Source organism: Neofelis nebulosa, chromosome X, assembly GCF_028018385.1.
Source record: "Neofelis nebulosa isolate mNeoNeb1 chromosome X, mNeoNeb1.pri, whole genome shotgun sequence".
In the NCBI taxonomy this organism is placed as follows: domain Eukaryota; kingdom Metazoa; phylum Chordata; class Mammalia; order Carnivora; family Felidae; genus Neofelis; species Neofelis nebulosa.
In genome coordinates, this window is record NC_080800.1 from 42,924,770 (window position 1) to 42,949,231 (window position 24,462).

At 50.1% G+C, this 24,462-nt stretch overlaps 1 protein-coding gene and 1 non-coding gene across 7 annotated transcripts; one reads left to right on the forward strand and one right to left on the reverse strand.

The window, feature by feature from the left end:
• The first annotated feature begins 31 nt into the window (after positions 1–31).
• Positions 32–23,439, forward strand: HDAC6 (histone deacetylase 6). 6 transcript variants are annotated; one of them, XM_058712231.1, is made up of 29 exons: positions 32–157; positions 1,251–1,373; positions 1,455–1,583; positions 1,722–1,810; positions 4,481–4,565; positions 4,663–4,703; positions 5,365–5,461; positions 5,607–5,704; positions 6,905–7,009; positions 7,133–7,201; positions 15,034–15,160; positions 15,266–15,331; positions 15,424–15,483; positions 15,563–15,652; positions 15,993–16,099; positions 16,183–16,250; positions 16,489–16,657; positions 16,755–16,883; positions 17,055–17,223; positions 17,521–17,654; positions 18,233–18,301; positions 18,419–18,611; positions 20,024–20,173; positions 21,412–21,586; positions 21,695–22,137; positions 22,221–22,328; positions 22,463–22,609; positions 22,707–22,835; positions 23,042–23,439. In XM_058712231.1, the coding sequence occupies exons 2-29, from the start codon at positions 1,281–1,283 to the stop codon at positions 23,108–23,110; spliced, it is 3,408 nt and encodes a 1,135-aa protein (XP_058568214.1). In that variant the 5' UTR covers positions 32–157; positions 1,251–1,280; the 3' UTR covers positions 23,111–23,439. The 6 variants fall into 6 exon arrangements, with proteins under 6 accessions (XP_058568214.1, XP_058568212.1, XP_058568216.1 ...); XM_058712229.1 differs by lacking the exon at positions 32–157 and adding an exon at positions 424–517; XM_058712232.1 differs by lacking the exon at positions 32–157 and adding an exon at positions 576–629.
• On the reverse strand, positions 6,577–6,683 carry LOC131503290 (U6 spliceosomal RNA). The gene has a single exon (XR_009257391.1). It is a non-coding gene; the product is annotated as a U6 spliceosomal RNA (small nuclear RNA).
• Positions 23,440–24,462: the final 1,023 nt, after the last annotated feature.

Sequence of the window (24,462 nt, forward strand, 5' to 3'; positions counted from 1 at the left end):
CAGCCGCCAGTCCGCCTGCGCTACGTCATCACAGCGCGCCGCGCGGGAAGCCGCCGGGAGGAGACGGGACGCCCCTTTCTAATTCTCTCGCTTGTTTGCTTGCTTGCTCTCGAGTCATCGTACGGCACAGTAGGCTCGGGTCCGGAGAACTCCCAAGGTGACTGGACAAGGACGGAGGCACAGCAGCTACGGCAACCAGGACGACGGCGGCGGTGGCTGGGGGAGGGGCGAGCTTGAGCCTGAGCACCGCCTCGAACCGCCGGCGCAGGCTTACGCAGGCGCCGCACGGCTAGCGTCGGCGCTCTGACGCGCTGACGGCATTTGTGAGCTCGCGGGAGGTGTGGCCTGCAGGAGAGGCGCAGCCCTGCTTTCCGGGACGCAGTGTGGGCGGGATTGGGCGGGTAGTAGAGAAACCGGCCCAATGGAAAAGCGGGCCTCAAGCACTCGCCGCCCGGCGGGTCGCCAGACATTTCGCAGCGTGAGCCATGGGCGGAGTTTGAGAAAAGGGCCACGCCCAGTGAGTGGAGCTGAAGCGATTGGTCGGCGTCGACAGCAGGGGGCGGAAAGGGGGAGGGGACTGACGGTAGGCGGCCCGAAACTGGCTGAAGGGGTTTGATGGAGCTTTAGGGGTAGGATTTGAGCAGGGGGCGGGATCTAGGAAAGGGGCAGTCCCCTGAGGAGTGGGGCTTGTGGAAACGTTAGGGGCGGGATCTGGCCAAGTGGAAGGTGTGGGTCCGGCCCGATAAGGGGTGGAGTTAAGTGGATCGTTAAGGGTGGAGTCCGGGCCGGAGCTGGGTCTGAGTCTGGCTGAGTGAAAGGGTGGGTGATTATCCTCGGAGATTAGCTGGAAGGGGCAGATTTGTGGAGGGGTGGGGTCTGGGCGAGGCTTGGAGGAATGAGAGTCTGGGAATGGGGCTTGGGGGAGCGGAAGGGGTGGTGATTAGCTGAAAAGGGCCGGCCCTAGGACGCACTGAGCCTAGGGGTTTATTGCTCAGCGAAGGGGCAATACTTTTCGAGGGGAAAGAATAGTGTTAAAGGGGTGGAGCCTGGTAGGATGGGCGGGACCAGGTGGAATTGACACCCCAGTGGAAGGAGAGGGCCTTGAAAGGGGCGGAGCGTAGAAGGCAGTGGGGAATAGGATAGCAGAAGGGATGGAGACTGTATAGGGGGCGGGGCCTGGGAAGGGGCTGGGGTGTGGGGTCCTCCGGGCACTCCAGCTGGTTCATGGTCACCTCCATCCCACCGCCCAGAACCGCGTCAGGGGTGAAGTCTCCCCGACCATGACCTCCACGGGCCAGGATTCCACCTCAACCAGGCAGCGAAGGAGTAGGCATAACCCCCATTCGCCCCCCCACGACTCCAGCGTCACCTCGGTGAGGCCCCAGACCTGCCCGATCCAGGGGGAGGAGCAGTGGGCCGTGCACTGGAATCTGACCCTTCTCTCTGTTTGGCAGAAGCGAGGTGTTAAGAAGGGTGCCATACTCTCCTCCAGCCCTAGTCTAGCAGAGGTAAAGAAGAAAGGCAGAATGAAGAAGCTCAGCCAAGCAGCAGAGCAAGACCTAATCATGGACCTGCGAAGGCTGGTGAGAGTGGCCTGGCCTCAATGGATTTCACCTCTTGTGACAATCAAAACCCTGTGGTTCACCCTCCTGGACAGTATAGTGTGTTCCTTCTGACTCAGGCCCTGAATGGATTGGTGTCTCCCATTTTTTTCCCTGCAGGATCTGAACCTTGAGGCCAAGACACTGTCTGGCACTGGTTTGGTGTTCGATGAGCAGCTAAATGAATTCCACTGCCTCTGGGATGACAGGTGAGGCTGGCTCCTCCAGGCTGTCCCCTGGAGGGACACAAACACACAAATAGACACACTTAGAGCCCATTAGCAAGAATGAATCCATTCTTACGCTAGCCTAGAGACTGGAAGCCCATGATTTAGAGAGGTGAGGCGTAGGCTTGAAAAGATTCCATTTAGCCAACACTTACCGAGTATTCACTGTGTTCTGGGAGTTGGTAACACCGACATCAGACAGGACATACAGGGTCCCTTCTAATGGAGCTTATAGCTGAGTAGGAGAGCCAATCATTAAACAGCCAACAGTGGTGTGAGGTGTTTAATGAAGGATGACCTAAGACCAGGGTATTCAAGAGTGTTTAATAGAGGTCCCTAGACTAGCATCCAGGGTTCACAGAAGGCTTCGTTGAAGAAAGGACACTCATGCTGAACTGGAAGAATTATACCTCCCATTTGCACACACATGTCAATCCATCAGCAAATTCTTTTGGCTTTGTGTTGGAAGTGTATTCAGTATCTGACCTCTCCTCACTGCCTCCACTGCCACCGTCACCATCACTCCCCTAGACTTTCGGAGGCCTCCTCACTGGCCCCCTGCTTCCATCCTCAGCCCTCAGCCCTGCTGTCTGTTCTTCACAAAGAAGCCAAAAAAAATATATGTTATCATTCTTTTTGTTTAATTTTTAAAAGTGTTTTTATTTATTTTTAGTGGGAGGGTGGGAGGCAGAAAGAAAGAGGGAGGCAGAGGACCCAAAGCAGGCTCCGTGCTGACAACAGAGAGCCCGATGCAGGGCTCAAACTCATGAACCGTGAGGTCATGACCTGAGCCAACTGAGCCACTTAGGCGCCCCTCTTTCTTTTTTTTTTTTTAATTACATTTTTAAATTGAAGTATGTTTGACATACGATGTTATGTTAGTTTCAGTGATGTTCTCTTTCTTAAAATCCTTCAGGATTTTGCCGTTGCCCTCAAGGTAAAGTCCACATTCTTCATTCTGGCCTCTAAGGTTCCACATGATCTGGCTCCACACCACTTCGGTGACCTCATTAGCCAATCCTCCCCCTCACTCGCTTCTCTTCATTTCACCCACACTGGTCCCCTTGCTGTGCTTCCAACATGCCAGGCCCTCTCAGCTTGGGTCTTTACCCTGGCTGGTCCCTTTTTCAGAGATTCGTTTCCACCTTCTCCTCTCCCTGTTAACATTCACCTCTCAAAGAGACTTCCTCACGGAGGGCTTTGCTTGGCCACCCACCTGATCTTTGGGATATTCCCAACTTGTGTCATCGTTCGTTCACTATCATACTTAACGTATTTAGCAGGTTAGTATTGGTCTCCTCTGTCCCAACAGAAGACTCATGATGGCAAAAGACTTCACTATTGAATACATACCTACCATCTTCTGAAGAGCTAGGGACACCACAGTAGACAAAACAAATGGAACCCCTGCCTTCATGAGGATTGCATTTTGGAGGGAGAAGACAGTAAACAAAAGGCAAATGTCGAGTGTGTTAGAAAGAGGTGCTGCCTAGAAACACTGATGCAAGAAGGAGAGTGGCAGAAAATGTGGTTGAGGGGAATCCGTTTTTTTTTTTAAGTTTATTTATTTTTGAGAGAGAGAGTGAGCAGGGAGGGCAGAGAGAGAGGGAGACACAGAAACTGAGTCAGGCTCCAGGCTCCGACACGGGGCTTGAACCCACAAACCATGAGATCGTGACACTAGCCAAAGTTGGATGCTCAACCGACTGAGCCACCAGGTGCCCCAAGGGGAATTGGTTTTAAATAAGATGGTCAGGGAAGGCCTCACTGATCTTTGAGCAAGGATCTGAAGGAGGTGAGGGAGTGAACCATGGAGACATCTGGGAGAAGAGTGGTTTGGTTTTTAGTTTATTTATTTTTTGAGAGAGAGAGAGAGAGAGAGAGAGAGAGAGAGAGAGAGAGAGAGAGCAGGGGAGGACAGAGAGAGAGGGAGAGAGAGAGAATCCCAAGCAGGCTCTGAACTGTCAGCACAGAGCCCGATGTGGGTCTCGAACTCATGAACTGCAAGATCATGCCCTGAGCCGAAATCAAGAGTTGGGTGCTTAACCAACTGAGCCACCCAGCCACTCTCCTGGGAGGAGAGTGTTTTTAAAAACACAGGGAAAGAAGATAGCTGAAAAGTACTTTGGTTTGGGTGAGGAACAGGGAGGAGACCAGTGCAGGAGAAGCAGAGTGGGGGGAGAGCCTAGCATCTGAGAGGCTATGGGGCAAGTGATTCACAACCTTCTGGGGCATGGAGAGGACTTCGGCTTTGACTCTGAATGAGAGGGGAACCATGAGAAAGTTTTAAGTACAGGAGAGACGTGACCTGATTTGGGTTTTAATCAATGTCTGGCTGCTGTGTGGAGGAAGGGCTTCTGGGGGAGCAAGCGCAGAAGCAGAGAGGCCAGTGAGGAACTGAGTGTAGCAGCACAGGTGGGAGGTTCTGGTGGCAGCAGTGGGGGCGACAAGGAGAAGGGCAGGTTCTGGATATATTACAAGAGCAGAGCCAACAAATGCCAGGGATGATTCTGAAGATTCTGGCACAAGCAGCTGTGGAAGGATAGATGAGGAAGATGTACAGGAGCACATGTGCTCACCAGTGTCCCTGTGTGTGTGTGTGTGTGTGTGTGTGTGTGTGTGTGTGTATGACGGTGTCTCTTGTCAACCCAGCTTCCCTGAAGGCCCTGAACGGCTCCATGCCATCAAGGAACAGCTGATCCAGGAGGGCCTCCTGGACCGCTGTGTGTCCTTTCAGGTGAGTCCCCCCAGCTGACACACTGGGTGGTGGGCGGAAGCTGGCAGAGCCTGGGTGTGGCCAGTGCCTTAGTGCTTTATTTCTTATGTCTCCCTAGGCTCGATTTGCTGAAAAGGATGAGCTGATGTTGGTTCACAGGTGAAGGCTTCAGAACTTTGTAGGGATGGGGAGGAGGCTGCCAGGGCATGCTGGATTCTTTGGGAAGGAATGTCATGGGCCCTGTGGCCTTGGGCAAGTGGCTGAGCCTCTCCTAATCTCACAGTCATTGCCAATCACATAGGAGCTAGTAAATGAAAGCTCTTCCAGAGGGCCTGCTAGGTCATCAGCCCATGATAGGCTGTTGTTGTTATTATAGTCTAGTGTGTAAACATATGCTGGATGTGTGGACAGGGTGATCAGGGGTTTCCCCCAAGGAGGTGTAGGAACCCAGAGTAAGGGCTCTTGTGTGATATGATTCAAGGAAAGCTAGCTTGGCAGAGGGGATATATCTGAGCTGAGAAAAAGAGTGAGTCAGATGAAGAGGGAAGCTGAGGGAAGGGAGGTATAGACAGCTGGAACAGTATGGCCAGTGGCCTAGGAGTAGGATTTATTGTGGCTAGAGCAGAGGGCAAGGGCTATTACTGGAAATTAAGCAGGCTAGGGAAGAAGCAGGGGATGTGTCCTATATCCCAGCTATTCCCTTTCATTGACATTTGAGGGGGCCTGACTTGACCAGGGCTCATATGGGGAAGGGACAGGGCCCTGACTCAGGCCCAGGAGGGAGGCAGGCGCTTGAATCTCATCTTGCCTCTGTCGCCAGCCTAGAATACATTGATCTGATGGAGACGACCCAGTACATGAATGAGAGAGAACTCCGCATCCTAGCAGACACCTATGACTCAGTTTATCTGCATCCGGTATGGATGAGAGCTGTGAGGATGGAGCGTGGTGGCAATCCTGGGGTTTCCCGTCCCCATGCCCATCCCATCCTGGGGAGGAGCAGCTGAGTGGACAGGACTGCCCTCCCCCTTACTCTCTCTATGGCTCCCATTGTCTCTTCAGAACTCCTATACCTGTGCCTGCCTGGCCTCAGGCTCTGTCCTCAGGCTGGTGGATGCTGTCCTGGGGAAGGAGATACAGAATGGCATGGCCATCATCAGGTAGGACCCACCAGCATTTGGCTTTGTATATTTGAAATAAATTCCTTCCCTCAAATGTAAAATGTATTGGTATGGGTAGTATATTCACATGGTTCAAGAGTCAAAAGGTACAAAAGTGGGTACAAAAAGGCCCCAACCCCCATCCTCCCACACAACCTGCTTCCTCTCCTGGAGGTAGTCATTGTAACCAGTGACTCATGTGTCCTCCCAGAAACATTCTGTGCCTGTTCATGGAGTAAATGCCATATTCCATCAATGCTAAGATCTAGGTTTTATCATCTTGAAATCCCGGTTCATCTTAACAATGGTGTCTCAGAATTCAGTTAGCAGCATTTTGTTTTATCATTGGCATGTGAAATCACTGCACATCTTAGCATCGTTGGCATCCCAGAATTGATGAAATGCAGAAGATACAGCCTTTCCTCTCCCTCCCCTTTTTTAGCCACAAATGGAGTTGCACTCAACATGCACCCTTCCATAAACACGCTTCCTTCCATACTGTGCATTTTTCACTTCTACACTTTGGAAAGCTTTCCTCTAACAGTAGATAGCTTAGACCTGCATAGAATGCCACTGCAAATGCACAGGAAGTTAACCAGCCCCCTAGCGATAGGCACTTTGGTTCTCCCCAATCATTTGCTGTTTCCAAAACACGTCATAGCAAATGCCATTATCCATTTATAAATATGTTATTTCACCTTTTTTGTTATATGAACTGTGGGCTACATCCCCAAGAGCAGAATGGGTGTGAGGGTGTCTGTATTGACAATTTTTACTTTATTTATTTATTTATTTATTTATTCATTTATATTTTGAAGCTTTGATTCCAGTGTAGTTAACATAGAGCATTATATTAGTTTCAGGTGTACAATATAGTGAAGAAACGCTTCACAAATTTGTGTGTCATCCTTGTGTAAGGACCGTGCTAATTTTCTCTGTACTGGTCCACTTTTAGTATATGTGCTGCTGAAGTGAGTACTATGCACTGATAATTTTAATGAATGTTGTCAAATATCCTTTAGGGAGAGAGCAGTAGAGTGGGGGTGAGAGTCTGGGGGCCCCAATTACTCAGTTCCTGGCAGATTTGCAGGCATCGACACTGGGGGAGTTGGTGGCCCAGAATTGGAGAGGGGGGAAGAGTCCATCTCTGCAGAAGAGGGCCCCCTACCCCCAATCTGTGGCCTTCCCTGTCCTCCCCAGGCCTCCTGGACACCACGCCCAGCACAGTCTTATGGATGGGTATTGCATGTTCAACCACGTGGCCGTGGCTGCCCGCTACGCTCAACAGAAGCATGACATTCAGAGGTAAGCAGCAAGTAGCAGGGAGAGTATGATGGGGGTGGCATGGGGTAGAGTATTCTGGTCTGGGCACCTCCCCAGATACATCTTGATTCTTTTACATAGTATCCTCCTCTGTCCTCCTCACAGGGTCCTTATCGTGGATTGGGATGTTCACCACGGTCAAGGAACCCAGTTCACCTTTGACCAGGACCCCAGGTATGCCACAAGTGACACCCTAGATGCTAGACTCCCAGCCACCCCCCACCTTTACGGGCCCAGCCAGAAGGGGCCCAGGAAGGAAAGGCATTCATACTCATTGGGCCCAACTTGGAACCAGGTTCTGTACTGCTCTCTGCGTGTCTGCTTTCTCTCTTAAGGTCAGTCTGAGGCAGGATCTGTTGGGTCCCCCATTTTACAGCTGGGGGAACTGAGGCTTACAGGTTACAAGGTCACACAGAGAAGGAGTGGAAGAGATGAGATTTGAGTCAACAGATGTTGGGAGATCTTGTTCACCAGTTTACCTTGGAGCTGGAGTAAACTTCAAATTAGTACTTTATCTTTCTGATTATGACTACTGCAACGTGCTTGTATAAAAAACTTAAATAGGGGTACCTGGGTAGCTCAGTCGGTTAAGTGTCTGACTTCAGCTCAGGTCATGATCTCGCGGGTCATGAATTCCAGCCCCATGTCGGGTTCTGTGCTGACAGCTCAGAGCCTGGAGCCCGCTTTGGATTCTGTGTCTCCCTCTCTCTCTCCCCTTCCCCGCTCATGCTGTCTCTCTCTCTCTCTCTATCTCTCTCAAAAATAAATAAAACATTTTTGAAAAATTATTTAAAAAACTAAATAATACAAGGGTGCCTGGGTGGCTCAGTCAGTTGAGCATCCAACTCTTGGTTTCGGCTCAGGTAATGATCTCTTAGTTCCTGAATTAGAGTCCTGTGTTGGGCTCCATGCTGGCAGCACGGAGCCTGCTTAGGATTCTCTCTCTCCCTCTCACTCTGTGCCTTCCCCACTCATGCTCTTTCTCAAAATAAATAAATAAACTTTTAAAAAGTTAATAATTTAGAAATGTCTAAAGCAGTGAGTCTCCTATAATTCCTATAACCTCCAAAATAACTGTTGATAGTTTAGGTTATATTCTTAAAACAGAGTTTTTCCTTTAGATGTATGAATATTCATTATTATCATTAACACACTGCCTAATGGGACAATCCTCTGTTCTGTGGCAACTTGCTTTTTGCATTTAGCCACGTCATGCACACCTCTCCGTGTTAGTGCCTCTTAAAAACACCTCTGTCTTTATAAGGGCTGTTGAGTATTCCATTTTATGGCTGTACCTCTGGTCATTTATCCCTGGGACATTTATGGTGCTTTCCATTTTTTGCTACTAACAGACAGTTCTACGGCAAAATATGTAACTATATATATATACATATATATATATATATATATGTATATATATATACACACACACATATATATATGTGTGTGTATGCACATATGCGTACACATATATATGTAATTTTTATAATATGTAATTTAAAAATACATAATTTTACACTTCTCTGAGTGTAAAATTTCCAATAATGGATTGCTGGGTCAGAGGGTCAGTGTGCTTTAAAAGTCTAGGGTCTACAGCCAGACTTCCCTCCAGAAAGGTGGTACCAGCTCACCCTTCCTGCAGAAAGTGATTGAGCAGGTCCTTGTCAGTAGGGACACTGGTAAATAGTTGTTTCATCCTCCCTTCTTTCATACCGACTACCTAAAATCCCCTTTTCTCCCATAGATTCTGAGCTCCTGTGGCCCATTACTTAATCTAGTCTGGCTGTTCTCTAGACATTGCTTTATTATTTTCCAGCATTCGATGTTGCTGACAGATGTCTGATTTTTATTCCTTTTTGAGTAATCTGTTTCCCTCTCCAAAGATTATAGGTTCTTCTCTCTATTCCCAGTGTTCTGAAGTTTCACCCTGGCCCCTTCATTCTGCTTAGCAGTAGGTAGACAGTTTACATCTGAAGACTCATGCTGTTCTGAAATCCTTAGACGTTTTCTTCTATTAGTTCTTTGATGCTTTCTTCTACAGTATTCTGTCTGGTCTGTTTTGTGTGTGTGTTCTCTTGTGTGTTCTTTTTCCTTTTGCTCTGTGTCCCGGGAGATTTCCTCAATTTTACCTTCAAGCCCTTCTGTTGAATTCAGTATTTAGACATTCTTTTAATCTCCAAAAGCACTTTCTTCCTCTCTCTTTCTATGCCCTCTCATTCCTTAGCATGCTTTTTAATTTTTTTATTTTATTTCATTTTTATTTATTTATTTTTGAGAGAAAGATCACGAGAGTATGGAGCCTGAAGAAGGGCTTGAGCTCACCCAGAGCAGGGCTCAAGCTCCCTTATATGGGCCTGAACTCATGAACCATGGGATCATGACCTGAGCCAAAGTTGGATACTTAACCTACTGAGCCACCCAGGCACCCCTCTTAGCATGGTTTTATATAATAGTAATTAGAAGTGCTTTGGGGCACCTGAGTGGCTCAGTCGGTTAAGTGTCTGACTTTTTATTTCAGCTCTGGTCTTGATCTCAGGGTTGTGAGTTCAAGCCCCACACTGGGTTGCATGCTGGATGTGAAGCCTATTTTAAATATAAAATAAAACCTAAAGATTCTTTTAAAAAAAGAAAGAGGGGGGTGCCTGGGTGGCTCAGTCAGTTAAGCATCCAACTTCAGCTCACGTCATGATCTCACCATTCGTGAGTTCAGTCCCCATATAAGTCTCTGTCCTGACAGCTCAGAGCCTACAGCCTGCTTCAGATTCTGTGTCTCCCTCTCTATCTCTGCCCCTCCCCCACTTGTGCATGCTCTTTCTTTCTCTCAAAAATAAATAAACTTTAAAAAATAAAGAAGAAATAAGAAAGAGGAGCACCTGGGTGGCTCAGTGGTTAAGCGTCTGACTTTGGCTCAGGTCATGATCTCCCCGCTTGTGAGTTCAAGCCCCTCATTGGGCTCTGTGCTGACAGCTCAGAGCCTAGATCCTGCTTCAGATTCTGTGTCTCCCTCTCTCTCTCCCCTTACCCTGCTTGCACTCTGTCTCTGTCTCTCTCTCTCTCAAAAATAAGTAAACATTTAAAAAAAAAGAAAAGAGGGGCGCCTGGGTGGCTCAGTTGGCTAAGCATCTGACTCTTGATTTCAGCTTGGGTTGTGTCTCATGGCCATGGGATCAAACCCCACATTGGCCTCCATGCTGAGCATGGAGCCTGCTTGGGATTCTCTCTCTTTCCCTCGGCCCCTCTCTTTCTCTCTCTCTTCCAAAAATAAAACTTTTAAAAATTTTTATAAGGAAAGAGAAAGATATGCTTTAAGATTTCCTCAGTTTTCCTCGAATATCTAGCAATTCTTAATTGGCATTTATACCAAAGAATAAAGCACTGTTGAAGGTGGCTGTCGTGGGGCTGCTCTACTGTGGTGCATGGGAGTCTGTTTCCTGAAAGGTATTTCCTAGGATTGGGGCAGGAAGTGTCCACTGACAGGTCTCAACTTTAGGGAGTGTGGGCAGGAAGCCATGTATTAGATGGGGTCCTTCCAAATGCCAGAAAAATGGGGGTCTGTTCTTTTTCTTTTCATCTTTTTAAAATATGTATTTATTTTAGAGAGAGAGAGAGAGAGAGAGAGAGCAAGTGGGGAGGGGCAAAGAGAGCTGGAGACACAGAATCCAAAGCAGGCTCCAGATTCCAAGCTGACAGCAGAGAGCTGGATGTGGGGCTGGAACTCACGAACTGTGAGATCATGACCTGAGCTGAAGTCAGATGCTTAACTGACTGAGCCACCCAGGTGACCCTATAATTCCTTTTTTTTCAAGTTTATTTTTGAGAGAGAGAAAAGGAGGTCTGGTGTTGAGATGGCATCTCTTTGTTTTACCCTCCGCCTTGCCAAACACTTGTCAATTGTACTTATTTTTTCAAATCCAGGTTTTGGCTTTTTTGGCCATCTCCACTGTTTTATTTTTTTTTTATTTCATTATTTTTTTCTGCTTAATCTTTATTAATTTCTTCATCCTGTGTTCTTTTGTCCATTTCTGTCTTCTTGAATTGAATGCTTCAAGATTTGTCAACTTGGGGTGCCTGGGTGTCTCAGTTGGTTGGGCTTCCAATTCTTTTTTTTAATATTAAAATTTTTTTTTAACATTTATTCATTTTTGAGAGGCAGAGCGCAAGTTGGGGAGGGGCGGAGAGAGAGGGAGACACAGAATCCGAAGCAAGCTCCAGGTTCTGAGCTGTCAGCACAGAGCCCAATGCAGGGCTTGAACTCACGGACTGTGAGATCATGACCTGAGCCGAAGTTGGATGCTTAACTGACTGAGCCACCCAGGCACCCTGGGCTTCTGATTTTTGATTTCGGCTTAGGTCATAATCTCAAGGTTCCTGGGTTTGAGCCCTACCTCGAGCTCCACGCTGGCAGAGTGGAGCCTGCTTGGGATTATCTCTCTCCCTCTCTCTCTGCCTATCCCCTGCTCTCTCAAAAAATAAATAAACTTAAGAAAAAACATTTATCAACTCAATTGGCCATCAGTACCTGCCCTCACTGCCATCCTCCTGTAATATTTTGAAGTCAATCCCAGATACCATATCATTTTTTCTCTAAATATTCTAGAGTGTATTTTTAAAACATAGAGCATATATTTTGAATTTTTAAAAAAGCATAGCCATAGTATAATTTCTTTTTTTTTTTTTAATTTTTTTTTTCAACGTCTTTTTATTTATTTTTGGGACAGAGAGAGACAGAGCATGAACGGGGGAGGGGCAGAGAGAGAGCGGGAGACACAGAATCGGAAACAGGCTCCAGGCTCCGAGCCATCAGCCCAGAGCCTGACGCGGGGCTCGAACTCACGGACCGCGAGATCATGACCTGGCTGAAGTCGGATGCTTAACCGACTGCGCCACCCAGGCACCCCGCCATAGTATAATTTCTAAGCAAATTAACAAGAATTCTCTAATGTCATTAATCATTCTTTTTGTTTTAGTAAATGCATTGGAGGCTATAACTGTGTTCTTTTGTGGATATATCATTGATGATATCCACAGATATGAAAAATTGTGAATATATTCAATGCATTCTTTCTCATGAATAAGAAAGTATAAATGAAAAAAAACCACTTATCCCTCCCCTTCAATCTCCTAGTTCCCCATCCCTCAGGCTCTTAACTCCATCAGCAGGGTCCTGGATGGAGACAAATTGATCAGGCCTTAAAATACTATTACAGAGATGACAAAAACAGGTAAACTAAAGTTAAGTAGTTAAAAGAAATAAAGAGGGGTACCTAAGTGGCTCAGTGGGTTAAGCATCCAACTCGTGAACTTGGCTCAGGTCATGATCTCATGGTTCATGAGTTCAAGCCCCGTGTAGGGCTCTGCACTGACAGTATAAAGCCTGCCTAGAATTCTCTCTCCCTCCCTCTCTGCCCCTACCCCACTCATTCTCTCTGTCTCTCTCAAAATAAAAAAACTATACTTAAAAAAAGAAGTAAACCTAGTGAATTGGTCATTCAGTGAATTAGCTATTCAGAATTGATTTTGTGTGCATTGACCTGGATCTGTACTTGATTTCTCCAGAAGGGAAACCTCAGGTTATCTGGGGTGCCCTCCCTGGCCTGCTCAGCACGAGAGAGGGCCCCCCAGGGCCCCTGGAGCCTCAAAGACTATTTTCCAGAGATTTGTTGAAGTCTCTAATTGTCTAACATCCTTTCTTCCATTCTCTGTCTTTCTGGGATACCTGTTTAAAATTCCCTTTACTATCTTCTGACTGGGATTGTGGGAGAGCAAGGAGGTAAACCTGTGCTATCAGTCCATCATTCTTTCATTGGAAATTAGTGGAACTTATTTTAAAACCTCCTCCTGCTATTTGCTTTATAAACTTAGTTTTCCTGGGTGTTCATTCTTCTTTGGGCTCTGGTAGCTCTCATGGGGTTGGCTTTCTTCCAATATTTTCTTTATTCCTTTTTTCCCCTGATAACCATCTTTTTGTCCTACTGTGTATTTCTCTTCCTCTACTGGTTAACTTACTAAAAGAAAAAAGGTTTAGGGGCCCCTGGGTGGTTCACTTGGTTAAGTGCCATCTCTTGATCTCAGCTCAAGTCATGATCTCACAATTGGTGAGATCCAGCCCCACATAGGCTCTGGAGCCTGCTTGGAGCCTGCTTGGAGCCTGCTTGGGATTCTCTCTGCCCCTTTCCCACTCATGCTCGCTTTCTATCTCTCAAAATAAATAAACTTTAAAAAAAAGTTTAGAGGGAACTTGGGTGGCTCAGTCAGTTAAGCATCTGACTCTTGATTTTGGCTCAGGTTATGATCTCCCCTGCTCATGTTTTCTCTTTTTCTCTCTCTCTCAAAATAAATAAATAAGCTTTAAAGTGTGTTTTTTTTTGTTTTTTTTTTTTTTTTTTTTTTTTTGAGAGAGAGGGAGGGAGTAGGAGGGGCAAAGGGAGAGAGAATCTGAAACAGGCTCCACGCTGTCAGCGCAGAGCCCAGTTCAGGGCTCGAATTCACAAACCATGAGATCATGACCTGAGCCAAAACCAAGAGCCTGACACTTAACTGACTGAGCTACACAGATGCCCCGAAATAAACTTTAAAAAAATTTAAAACCGATATTTATCAGAGCTAAAAGTAAAACAGTCATCTCCCACCTACTCAAGACTAGAACATTGACATGGGTTTCATTCCCTAATTCCTAGATATTTTAATTCAGTTTCAAAAATCTCTCTATATCGGTTGCATGAAATTTCACCACCACATTTATTAAAATGTGACTAAGTTGGTCTAGATTTATTGCTTACCACTATTTCTTGTATTTCCCTAAAAAAAATTGCTGCTTTAAATTCTTTCTGGAACAAGACAGGGAGCGGATGAACAGATAGATGGATGGATAGATAGAGGAGAGATTATTCATTTTGATCACCCCAGTCAGAATGAAGCCCTCCCACACAAAGCCTCCTGCTAGGCTTTCTATCAGAACATCTACCTTCATGTCTTCAGTGTCCATTCCGTGTATCAGTCTTCACTCCTCTGGGTGCTCAGTTTCTCACCTATAAAATACAAGAAGTAGGGGCGTCTGGGTGGCTTAATCGGCTGAGTGACCAACTTCAGCTCAGGTCATGATCCCACAGTTCGTGAGTTCAAGGCCCACATCGGGCTGTCTGCTGTCAGTGCAGAGCCTGCTTCTGACGGATCCTATCATCCTCTCTCTCTGACTCTCCCTCCCACTCCCCCATGCCCCTCCACCCCACTTGCTCTTTTATGTGCATGCGCGCTCTCTCTCTCTCTCTCTCTCAAAAATAAATAACAATATTAAAAAATAAAATAAAATACAAGAAGTAGTAGAGGTGCCCTGTAAAGTATTGGAGAGAAGGAACAGATCCCCTCACTGGCCTCAGGAAGCCTCCGCCAGCACCCCCACTTTAGCTCAGCTACACACACAGAACCAAGTCCCATGCCTCCTAGCCCCTAGCCCTTGAGTCCCCACACTTCCTTCAGGGGAAACGCTAAGTTTCCCGGTTGGGCCTGATGCTTTTCCACCTTAGTTGGATCCTGCCAGCTAAGAGCTATATGTCCCCTGTGGGTCTCCAACATCACAACATCACAGGATTTGCCCTGCTGCCACCACCTTGGTCACAGGGGTAGGGGCAGGCTGGTATGATTTTTGAGTCCCCCACAGCAGGAGCCCTTGGGGGCTGGGAGAGATCCCGGAGCCCTCAGGGTCTCAGAACTAGAACTGAATGGGCACTGAGGAGGGCAGCAGTGTTTGCCAAGGGAGGCATTCGGTAGATCAAAATGAATGAGTGAGTGGAGTAATGAATAAATGGGAGAATTAGTGAATCAGAGGATCGGTAAGTTGGCGACTGAATGGAAGAATGAATGAATGCATAGATTAAGTAGTTAATGAGGAAATTAATGAGAGAATGAACGAGTGGCTGAGTGAACAGTGGAGCTGTGGGTTGGGGGTGTCTGGGGGAAGATTGACTCTCAACTGCCCCCCACCTCTTTTTTTTTTTCTCTCCCTCCAGCGTCCTCTATTTCTCCATCCACCGTTATGAGCAGGGTCGGTTCTGGCCCCACCTTAAGGCCTCTAACTGGTCCACCATAGGTTTTGGTCATGGCCAGGGATATACCATCAATGTGCCTTGGAACCAGGTCAGTGTCTGCCTGCCCTTTGCCCCCCAAATTGGACCCACCCCTGCCTCTCAGCCAGTTTGGGGCAGGGGGCAGAACGTCCCCATCATGCCGCTCTGTCTGCAGGTGGGGATGCGAGATGCCGACTATATTGCCGCTTTCCTGCACCTCCTTCTGCCGGTCGCCCTTGAGGTCCTAGGAGTCTGGGGGGTGTTGGGACAGGAACGATGTTGAGGGATGGGCCGTGAGGGCACCTGGCCTCATGTAGTCCCTTTCCCCCTCAGTTCCAGCCCCAGCTGGTCCTGGTGGCTGCTGGATTTGATGCCCTTCAAGGGGACCCCAAGGTAAGGCAGGCTCCCTGGGATGATTCATGGGTGGAAGGGGGCTGCATGGAGCCAGGCTGACCCTCCACGTCCCTCCCAGGGCGAGATGGCCACCACTCCAGCAGGGTTCGCTCAGCTAACCCACTTGCTTATGGGTCTGGCAGAAGGCAAACTGATCCTGTCTCTGGAGGTGAGTGACATTACTTCATCTCTCAGCCCACGGATCCAGGAGGACGTGAGAGCCAAGCTTTCAGGTCAGGCAGGAGTTTCTGTCCCAGCATTTCTACTTAATAGCTGGACAACCTCACCTAGGTCCCTGAACCTCCTTGTGCCTCTGCTTTCCTTATGTAAAATGGGCATGATAATTGTGACCACCTCATAGCACTGTTCGGTGTACAAAATGTAAGTCACCCTTCAGATTCCTCGTTGCTGGATACGTAGTCAGCGCCCTAGTATTACTATTACTGTTCTTCCCTGGTAACACCTGATTCTTTCCTAATACCCCCCACACACACACCCTTCTTTCCCAGGGTGGCTACAACCTTCGCTCCTTGGCTGAGGGCGTCAGTGCCTCACTCCACACCCTTCTGGGAGACCCTTGCCCCATACTGGAGTCCCCTGGCGCCCCCTGCCCAAGGTGAGCCCAGGTGGAGAAGAAGCAGGACCCTCACTGTCTACCCATTAGCTGTTTGGTCACTTTTCCCCTCCCCTGCCCTCTAGTGCCCTGGTGTCACTGTGCTGCGCTCTGGAAGCCCTGGAGCCCTTCTGGGAGGTCCTTGTAAGATCAGGTAGGAGGCAGGGAGGGGGCTGGGTGGGGAGTCAAGCATGGCATGAGCCCTTGGGAGAGATTCTCTTCCAGACCCCACTCACTTTCCTGGGGCCCCTTGGTGGGGGAGGGTCAGGCCTCCTCTCTCACTGACCCCCGTTTCAGGCCTCTCACCCCTTATACATTTGGGTAAACTAAGTTCCAGAGTATCACAGGGATCCAGGGTGGGGGAGTGGGGTGAATGTGGCCTCCTGTTGCAGTTGAGACCCCGGAGGAGGACATCCTGGAGGAAGATAGCGCAGAGGAGAAGGATGAAGAGGGACTGTGGCGGCCCCCAGCGCTCCCAATCCTGACGTGGCCCATGCTACAGGCTCGCACAGGGCTGGTCTATGACCAGCGGATGATGGGTCACCACAACTTGTGGGACAAGTATGCAGTCGGAGGGCCACCAGCTAAGTGCTCGGGGAGACCCCTCCCCCTCCTCAAGCACTAAGCCCTGCCTCTGGTTCCTGTCCCCCGACCCCAGCCACCACCCAGAGATGCCTCAGCGAGTCTTACGAATCATGCAGCGTTTGGAGGAGCTGGGCCTTGCGGGGCGCTGCCTCGCGCTGCCCGCACGTCCCGCCACGGAAGCCGAACTGCTCACCTGCCACAGGTCAGACCCCCATGCCTGGGGTGGGGGTGGGTCCTCAGTGCACACAGGCTCCTGGGGGCCGGAGCACGGGCTCTCCCTCTCTGGTAGGTGGGGCCCACTGTGGGACACGGGAGGGGCCGTGGAGGGGACGGAACCAGCTGGCTGTCCCCTGTGCCCTGTCTGTGCCTCCAGTGCTGAGTACGTGGGTCGTCTGCGGGCCACAGAGAAGATGAAAACCCGGGAGCTGCACCGCGAGGGTTCCAACTTTGATTCCATCTACATCTGCCCCAGCACCTTTGCCTGTGCGCAGCTGGCCACTGGCGCCGTCTGCCGCCTGGTGGAGGCTGTGCTGGCGGGAGAGGTACCTTCTCCCTGGGGTGGGGTGCCAGCTCTGGAGATGTGGGGGGGGTGGGTGGAGAGAGGTGGCTCTGAGAGGTGAGGCTGGGCCTGAGGGCACAGAGGAGGGGCCTGCAGTGGGGAGGAGGACCCCTGCTCACCGGAGACCTTGCTTACTAGCAATTGCGGTGGGGGGAGATGGGGGCTGCAGGCTGGGGGCCCCTAGCAGCCAGGGGTAGTGGCAGGACGGAAGAAGAGAATAAAGGGGAGAGAAAGCTGTGAGGGCAGGTGGTCTAATCTTTGCTTCCTGCTCCTCCCCCAGGTTTTGAATGGTACCGCTGTGGTGCGTCCCCCAGGACACCATGCTGAGCGGGATGCCGCTTGTGGTTTCTGCTTTTTTAATTCTGTGGCTGTGGCTGCTCGCCATGCCCAGGCCATCAGTGGGCAGGCGCTGCGGTGAGGGCTCCCTGGGACCCCTCCACCACCAGCCCAGTGCTTACTAAGCAGGCCCTATGCTGCAGCCCCCCAGGACTTACCCAGACATCCCCAAGAGTACAATTGCCCGGCACTTCTCCCGAAAAGGACCAAGGATCTAGCCTTGCACAGCTTACCCAAATAGGACCCCCAGATTGTGGCACCCAGGTAGTTCTAAAACAAGGTCCAGGGTCCCCCTGCTCCATCATTTCTGGCCCCTGACGGCTATCCTGACAGAATTTGGGGTCCAGGTCCCCAGTGCTTACTTCAGGAAGCCCAGGATCCCAGCTCCCCACACTTACCCATACTGGGTGGGGTGGGGGAGGGCTCTGGCCCTAAGCACTTGCTTGGGCCCATAGTGAAGACATCAGGACCCAGGCTCTGGCTTTCAACCTTACTCTGATAGGACCCACAAGCCTGCCACCCACTGCTTTCCCCAGGGACCCAGAGTTCAGCCACCAGCAATAAATGCCCCTGCAGACAGACCCCAGGGGTGTAGCCCCTGCCCTTTCCCAGGGGGCCGGTATCCCAGGTTAACTGAGGAGCCGTTCCCTCCCCAGGATCCTGATAGTGGACTGGGACGTCCATCATGGTAATGGAACTCAGCACATATTTGAGGAGGACCCCAGGTGAGGGGCTGGGGGAGGGGTTTGGGGTGTGGTCTGGAAGGTGGGTGAGCCATGCCTCAGGCATGCAGGGGAGTGGGGAGGCACTAACCAGCCACGGTCTCCCTTCCCACCCGGCAGCGTACTGTACATTTCCCTGCACCGGTATGACCATGGCACCTTCTTTCCCATGGGGGAGGAGGGTGCCAGCAGCCAGATAGGCCGGGCCGCAGGCACTGGCTTCACTGTCAACGTGGCCTGGAATGGACCCCGTGTGGGTGACGCCGACTACCTGGCTGCATGGCATCGCCTGGTGCTTCCTATTGCCTACGAGGTACAGTACAGGATGTGTGCGACGATGACAGTGTGGATGACAGCGGGTCTGTGCATGTCTGACTTCTGGGTGACTGATCCTGTGGGACAGCCTGTGGGTGGCCGTCGTGATGGCCTTGGCATGTTTCTGCCACATGTGATTGCCTTCTCTGTGCATAACTGTAAGGGACTTCTGGGTACATGTGGGTCGTCTTCGTGTGCCTAGCTATATACGTATACGTGTCCTAGGCATGCAGCATCACTAGTGCCTGTCTGTGTGTGATGGCAGCCCCATGAGATAGCCATCGTTGTGGAACCGAATGTGCAAGGCAGGGAGGAGCTTAAGTATGTGCATGAGGCTGCACAAATGGCTCTTTGTCACCACCGTTTCTTTCCTGTGATACCGTATGTCACTGCACGTTGCTCTCCGTGTGACAGCTGGTGTGTGGCTTTCTGCATGTGGGAGGATGCATGTGACAGTCATCTCTCTGCCTGTTTGCCACAGCTGTTCGTGTGTCTCTGACTGGCAGTGGCCTGTATATATTTGCCTGACTCTGCCTGAGTGGCTGTAGGTGACCAACTTGTCTGTGTGCAGTGTGTGTGTGTGTGTGTGTGTGTGTGTGTGTGTGTGTGTGTGGCAGATGAAGTACCAGCTCCATGACCTCTGCAGACGTGCATGTTCAGATGTGTACGTGTGTCTGGCTGTGCACAGCAGCTGTGACTCCCTTCTGTGCGTGTGTGACTGTGTGTGTGTGCAAGCAGCCACCTCCTGTGGGCACAATCACGTGTGTGCCTGTTGTGACTTTGGTAATGGCAGGTGTGTGGTTGTATCTATGCAGGGATGGCTGTAGCTCACTGTCCCTTCTGTGAGATACTGTTTGTATGTGTGCGATTACTACGATGTTAGTTCAGTCTGTATGCTACTGTGTGATTGTATGTGGGTAGGTGACCATTTTCTGTGTGTGGCACTTGCGTTGTCACCTTCTATGATGGAAGTATGCGTGCATCTCTCTTTGCCACCGTGTGTATAAAACCCTGTGTTGTATACATATGTCCCATTTTACCATCTCTTGACATCGGAGTCTCCAAGTTTCATGTCTCAGTCTTATGACTCTGCCTCATGTCCCCAAGTGTCCATTTCTGGAAATGTCTCCATGTCTGTGTTGTGTCTCTAAGTCTGTGTTTGGTGTGTCCACGGTAGCTCTGTTGATCTGTCTCCATGTTTCTGTGTCTCTGTGACCCTGAGTCTGTCTGTCTTGTGTCTCCACGTCCTCCCCTTCCTGTTTTCAGGGCTCCGGGCTTGTGTCTCCCAGTCTCCAGGTCCCGTGTCTCCATTTTTCTGACTTGCGTGCCTGTGTGTCTGGGTCGCCCTCATCTACCGTCTACCCAGGTCTCCACCTTCACACTCATGCATCTCTTCTCTCCCTGCTCCAGTTTAACCCAGAGTTGGTGCTGGTCTCAGCGGGCTTTGACGCCGCATGGGGGGACCCACTGGGGGGCTGCCAGGTGTCGCCTGAGGGCTATGCCCACCTCACCCACCTGCTGATGGGCCTTGCCAATGGCCGAATTATCCTAATCCTAGAGGTAACTCTCGGTCCCTCTTCCTGTGGTGGGAGGGTGGTTTGGACAACTTGAAGTCCTGCCCTTTCTGCTGGCTGGCTGTGACACTCGGGACAATTTCCTAAAATCTGCTTTGAGTATCCCCACCTGGAATTGTTGGCACATACTGGGCATTAATAATACCACTATCTGGACAAACTTGAGTGCTCAGTATGTGCAAAACACTCTTCTTGGAACTTTGTGTGTATCGTTAATTCACTTATTTGACAAAGCCTGCTGAGGTAGTCTGCTCGTCATTTTCCTCTCTCAAGATCAGGGAAACTGAGGCACAGAGAAGCATAGTGACCAGCCAGAGGTCATACATTTAATAATGGCAGAGCCAGGGCTTGAACCCAAGCAGCCTGGCTCTAGCATCGAAGCTTTTTATCACTACCTGAACTGCCTCTAGCAAGCTCCCAAGACAAAGTAAATTCACTGACCTTTTGTAAGTTACTCAGTGCCCCTGCCCCCCATGCCTCAGTTTCTTCATCTGTAAAATAGGGCCGGCTACTCGTGGAAAAGTGCCTGGCATATGGTGAGCAATGTATAAGTAGTTTCTCATCGTTGTGAGTCATCACACACTAGCTTAACCCTCTTGCCAGCCTTACGTGCTGCTGTTTTCACTACTTTGCGGATAAGGACAATCACTCACTACTTTGCAGATAAGGGCAATCACTCACAGAGATTAACTGGCTGTTATAAAGTCCCACAGTGTGCCCAGGAATGCTTGTGGCAGGGCAAGGGAATGGTTAAGAACATGAACTCTTCCATTGGATAGCCCAGCCCCCAACCCCAGCGCTGCCTCTAATCAGCTGTTAGGGCCTCCGATGCATCATCTAGCCACCCTAAGCCTCAGTTTCTTTATCTGTAGAAAGAGCAGAGACTGGGGTTCCTATAGAATGTGAGAGAAGGGGGTTCCGGTACAGATTGAGCACATGTGGTTGTAAGGATTAAGTGAGTCGATACACATAAAGTGCTTAGAATAGGGTCTGGCACACAGCAAGCACTTAATAAATCTCCGCTGTTATTAATGTTGCCTCAGTATTATTGTGATAATTATTATGTTGTACTTTACATCACCCTCAACAACCACCTCACACAATGGGTGCTGCCCCTCTGACAGCCGTGCAGGGCCCCAAAGGGAGATTGGGAGACAGAACATCTTGCCTCCCAGATTCCATGAGGGCCCCCCATCATACCTTTTCCTCCCCTTTCTCTTGAAGGGTGGCTATAACCTGACATCCATCTCGGAGTCCATGGCTGCCTGTACCCGCTCCCTCCTTGGGGACCCACCACCACTGCTGACCTTGTCGCGGCCCCCACTATCAGGGGCCCTGGCCTCAATCACCGAGACCATCCAAGTCCATCGCAGATACTGGCGCAGCTTACGGGTCATGAGTGAGTGGGCATGGGGAACTGGGGCAACGGGGGCTCAGGGGAGGGCAGGGGTCAGAGGTAGGATAGGGATAGCACCCACACTCAAGGATCTCCCTCCCATGGTTCCAGAGGTGGAAGACAAGGAGGAACCCTCCCTTTCTAAGTCAGTCACCAACCCTGGGTCAGCTAAGAGGATGACCACACCAGAAGGGAACATTCTGGATGCAGGCACAGAGAAGGCTGTCTCAGCATCATCTGTGGAAGAGTCCACTCTAGGCCAACCTAAGTCAGAGACTGCTACGGTGGAGCTCAGTCAGGACCAGTCCTTGGAGGCTCCCACACAGAAAGCCATGCTGGACCAGACCACCTCACAGGCAGCCACAGTGGAGGCCACAGCAGGCCAGACCACCTCAGAGGAGGCTGTTGGAGCTGAGATGATCCAAACCCCTCCAGCTTTATGTACTGACAACCAGACTCCCACAGCCTCACCTGAGCAAGGTGCCACATCCCAAATATCCCCCAGTGAGCTGATTGAGAATCTCAGGACCTTGGAACTAAACTGCAAGGCTCAGGTAAGACCCACCACACCCAGGTAGGGGGAAGAAGGGGCAAGAATCTGGCCTCTCAGATACATTTCTTTCCTCTGTACATCCAGGAGGCACCAGAATCTCAGATCCCAGAAGAGGATAAGCTACTGGGAGAGGCAGCTGGAGGTCAGGACATGCTGATTCAGAGCTTTGGAGTACATGCTAACACTGACCAGGTGAGCTCAGGGACCAGGGAGGAGACTGTGGCTTCCTTCTCTTGCCCATTTGCACCTCCAGATAGGAGCATGTGGTGCAGGAACATATAGTAGGGAGATGGAGTCCCTAGCTTACTCAGTTGCACCCATTCCAGGCCATCTTTTATGCCGTGACACCGCTGCCCTGGTGTCCCCATTTGGTGGCAGTATGTCCCATACCTGAATCAGGCCTGGACGTGACCCAACCTTGTCAGGACTGTGGAACACTCCAGGAGAACTGGGTGTGTCTGTCTTGCTATCAGGTAGGCAGCAGAGGAGGAAGGAGATGGGGTGGAGGTTGGCCCAGGAGCAAACTGAAGGTGAGTGCTGATCCCTGCCCGATACTCTCTCCAACCCCAGGTCTACTGTGGTCGTTATGTCAGTGCCCATATGCTGCAACACCACGAAGGGTCAGGACACCCACTGGTCCTCAGCTACGTCGATCTGTCTACCTGGTGTTACAGCTGTGAGGCCTATGTCCACCACCAGGTGGGTCCTGGGCAGACCCTCTAACGCATGCACATACATACACCCTCACACACATACCCTCTGTGATTGGGTAAGGGGAGAATGGAGACCCTTCTGCGTGTGAGATAGCCCAGAAGGGTGGTTGAGGGCTGGTGCGGGGGCAGCTCCTGGCTGAGGTAGAGGAGGGGTCCTCACTCTCTCTTACCTACCCTCTCTTGCCTCCTCAGTCTCTCCTAGAAGTGAAGAACATCGCCCACCAGAACAAGTTTGGGGAGGACATGCCCCACTCACACTGAATCCCAGGATGTGCTCCTCTTCTCCACCTTCTGAGGCCCTGGATGAAGGGCAGCCTCACTCCATCCCATCCTGAAGACTCTTTTCAACTCCCCAAGGGTGCTGATTTAAGCGTAAATACTTGTAAGATGATTGTAATGATCAGTTGTAAATCTCCGTCTGCCCACTGCCTACTTGAGGGACTCTATCTACTCTGCCCTGGAAGGAAAGGAGGGTAGCTCAGTGGTCCCAAGAGGGGCTGATAACACTAAGCTGATGCTTTGTTGGGAGGGGGATCAACTGGCAGATACAGCAGAGTTGCATATGTAATAAAGTACAAGCTGTTACAAAACCTGGAGAGAGCCTTTTAACCTTGAGTGGGTACAGAACCCCATACCCCTGGCCAACGGGTCTGAGGAGTAACAAAGGAATGAGGGCATGGGTCTCTGGTCAACCCCCTGCCCATCCAGTATCCAAAGAACTAACTGGAAATAGGGCAGGTGGCTTGGCTAGTTGTACTATAGATTAAATGGTGGAATCCCTAGGAAAATATGTGCCTGCCTCAGAAATAGCTTCACAGCCAGTCACAGCTACACCCTGGGCTGAGTGAGCAAGAAAACTATCAGGAAGTGTCCTCACCAGGCCTCTCTCCCCATCTCTCTTTTTGTCCTGATTTGGGGGTGGGGAGTCTAGGTTTAACATACTTAGACTTGGTGGTCATGGATAACTTCCTGGGAGGAAGGAGTTCCTACCATTGACCAGGGATGAGGAATTGGAGGATAGTTTGGACGTTTTATTTCTCCCATATAATGAGAATTGCTTTGGCAACTCAGAACAGAGTCTGGGCTGAAGTTTCTTAGACTTTTCTTCGTGGCCACCTATGACTCCAAAATAACCACCAGTAAAGAAGAAGGGGAAGGGGGCTGAGCTGCCAGCTCCGCCATCCCCCTTTAAAAAGCATTCTGGATGCCCCACCCCAACAACCTCAGCATACATCTGATTGGTCAGAATGGTGTCACATGACTGCCATAGCTGCAAGGGAGTCTGGGAAATGCTTTGACAGCTGTCCACTTCAAATCGGATTCCTAAGGCCCTGACAGAATAATCCCTCCCCTGCAACTCCTTCCCTTCAGAAATGGGCACAAGGGCACAACGCTCTCCCCCAAGTTACTTTGAAAAAGCTTGCTTGAGGCAGCCCAGGGTCGATGGCCTCAAAGAGGCCCGTCAATACATATCCCAAAGTCTGGCCGCTCAGGTGAAAACTCTGACACCCTCTGCACACTGAAAACTTGAGGTCACATCCCAGATGGGGACAAGGTAAGGGAGAGGTGCAGCAGGAGGCAGGGGTACATGAGGAGGTCCCGCAGCTCTCTAG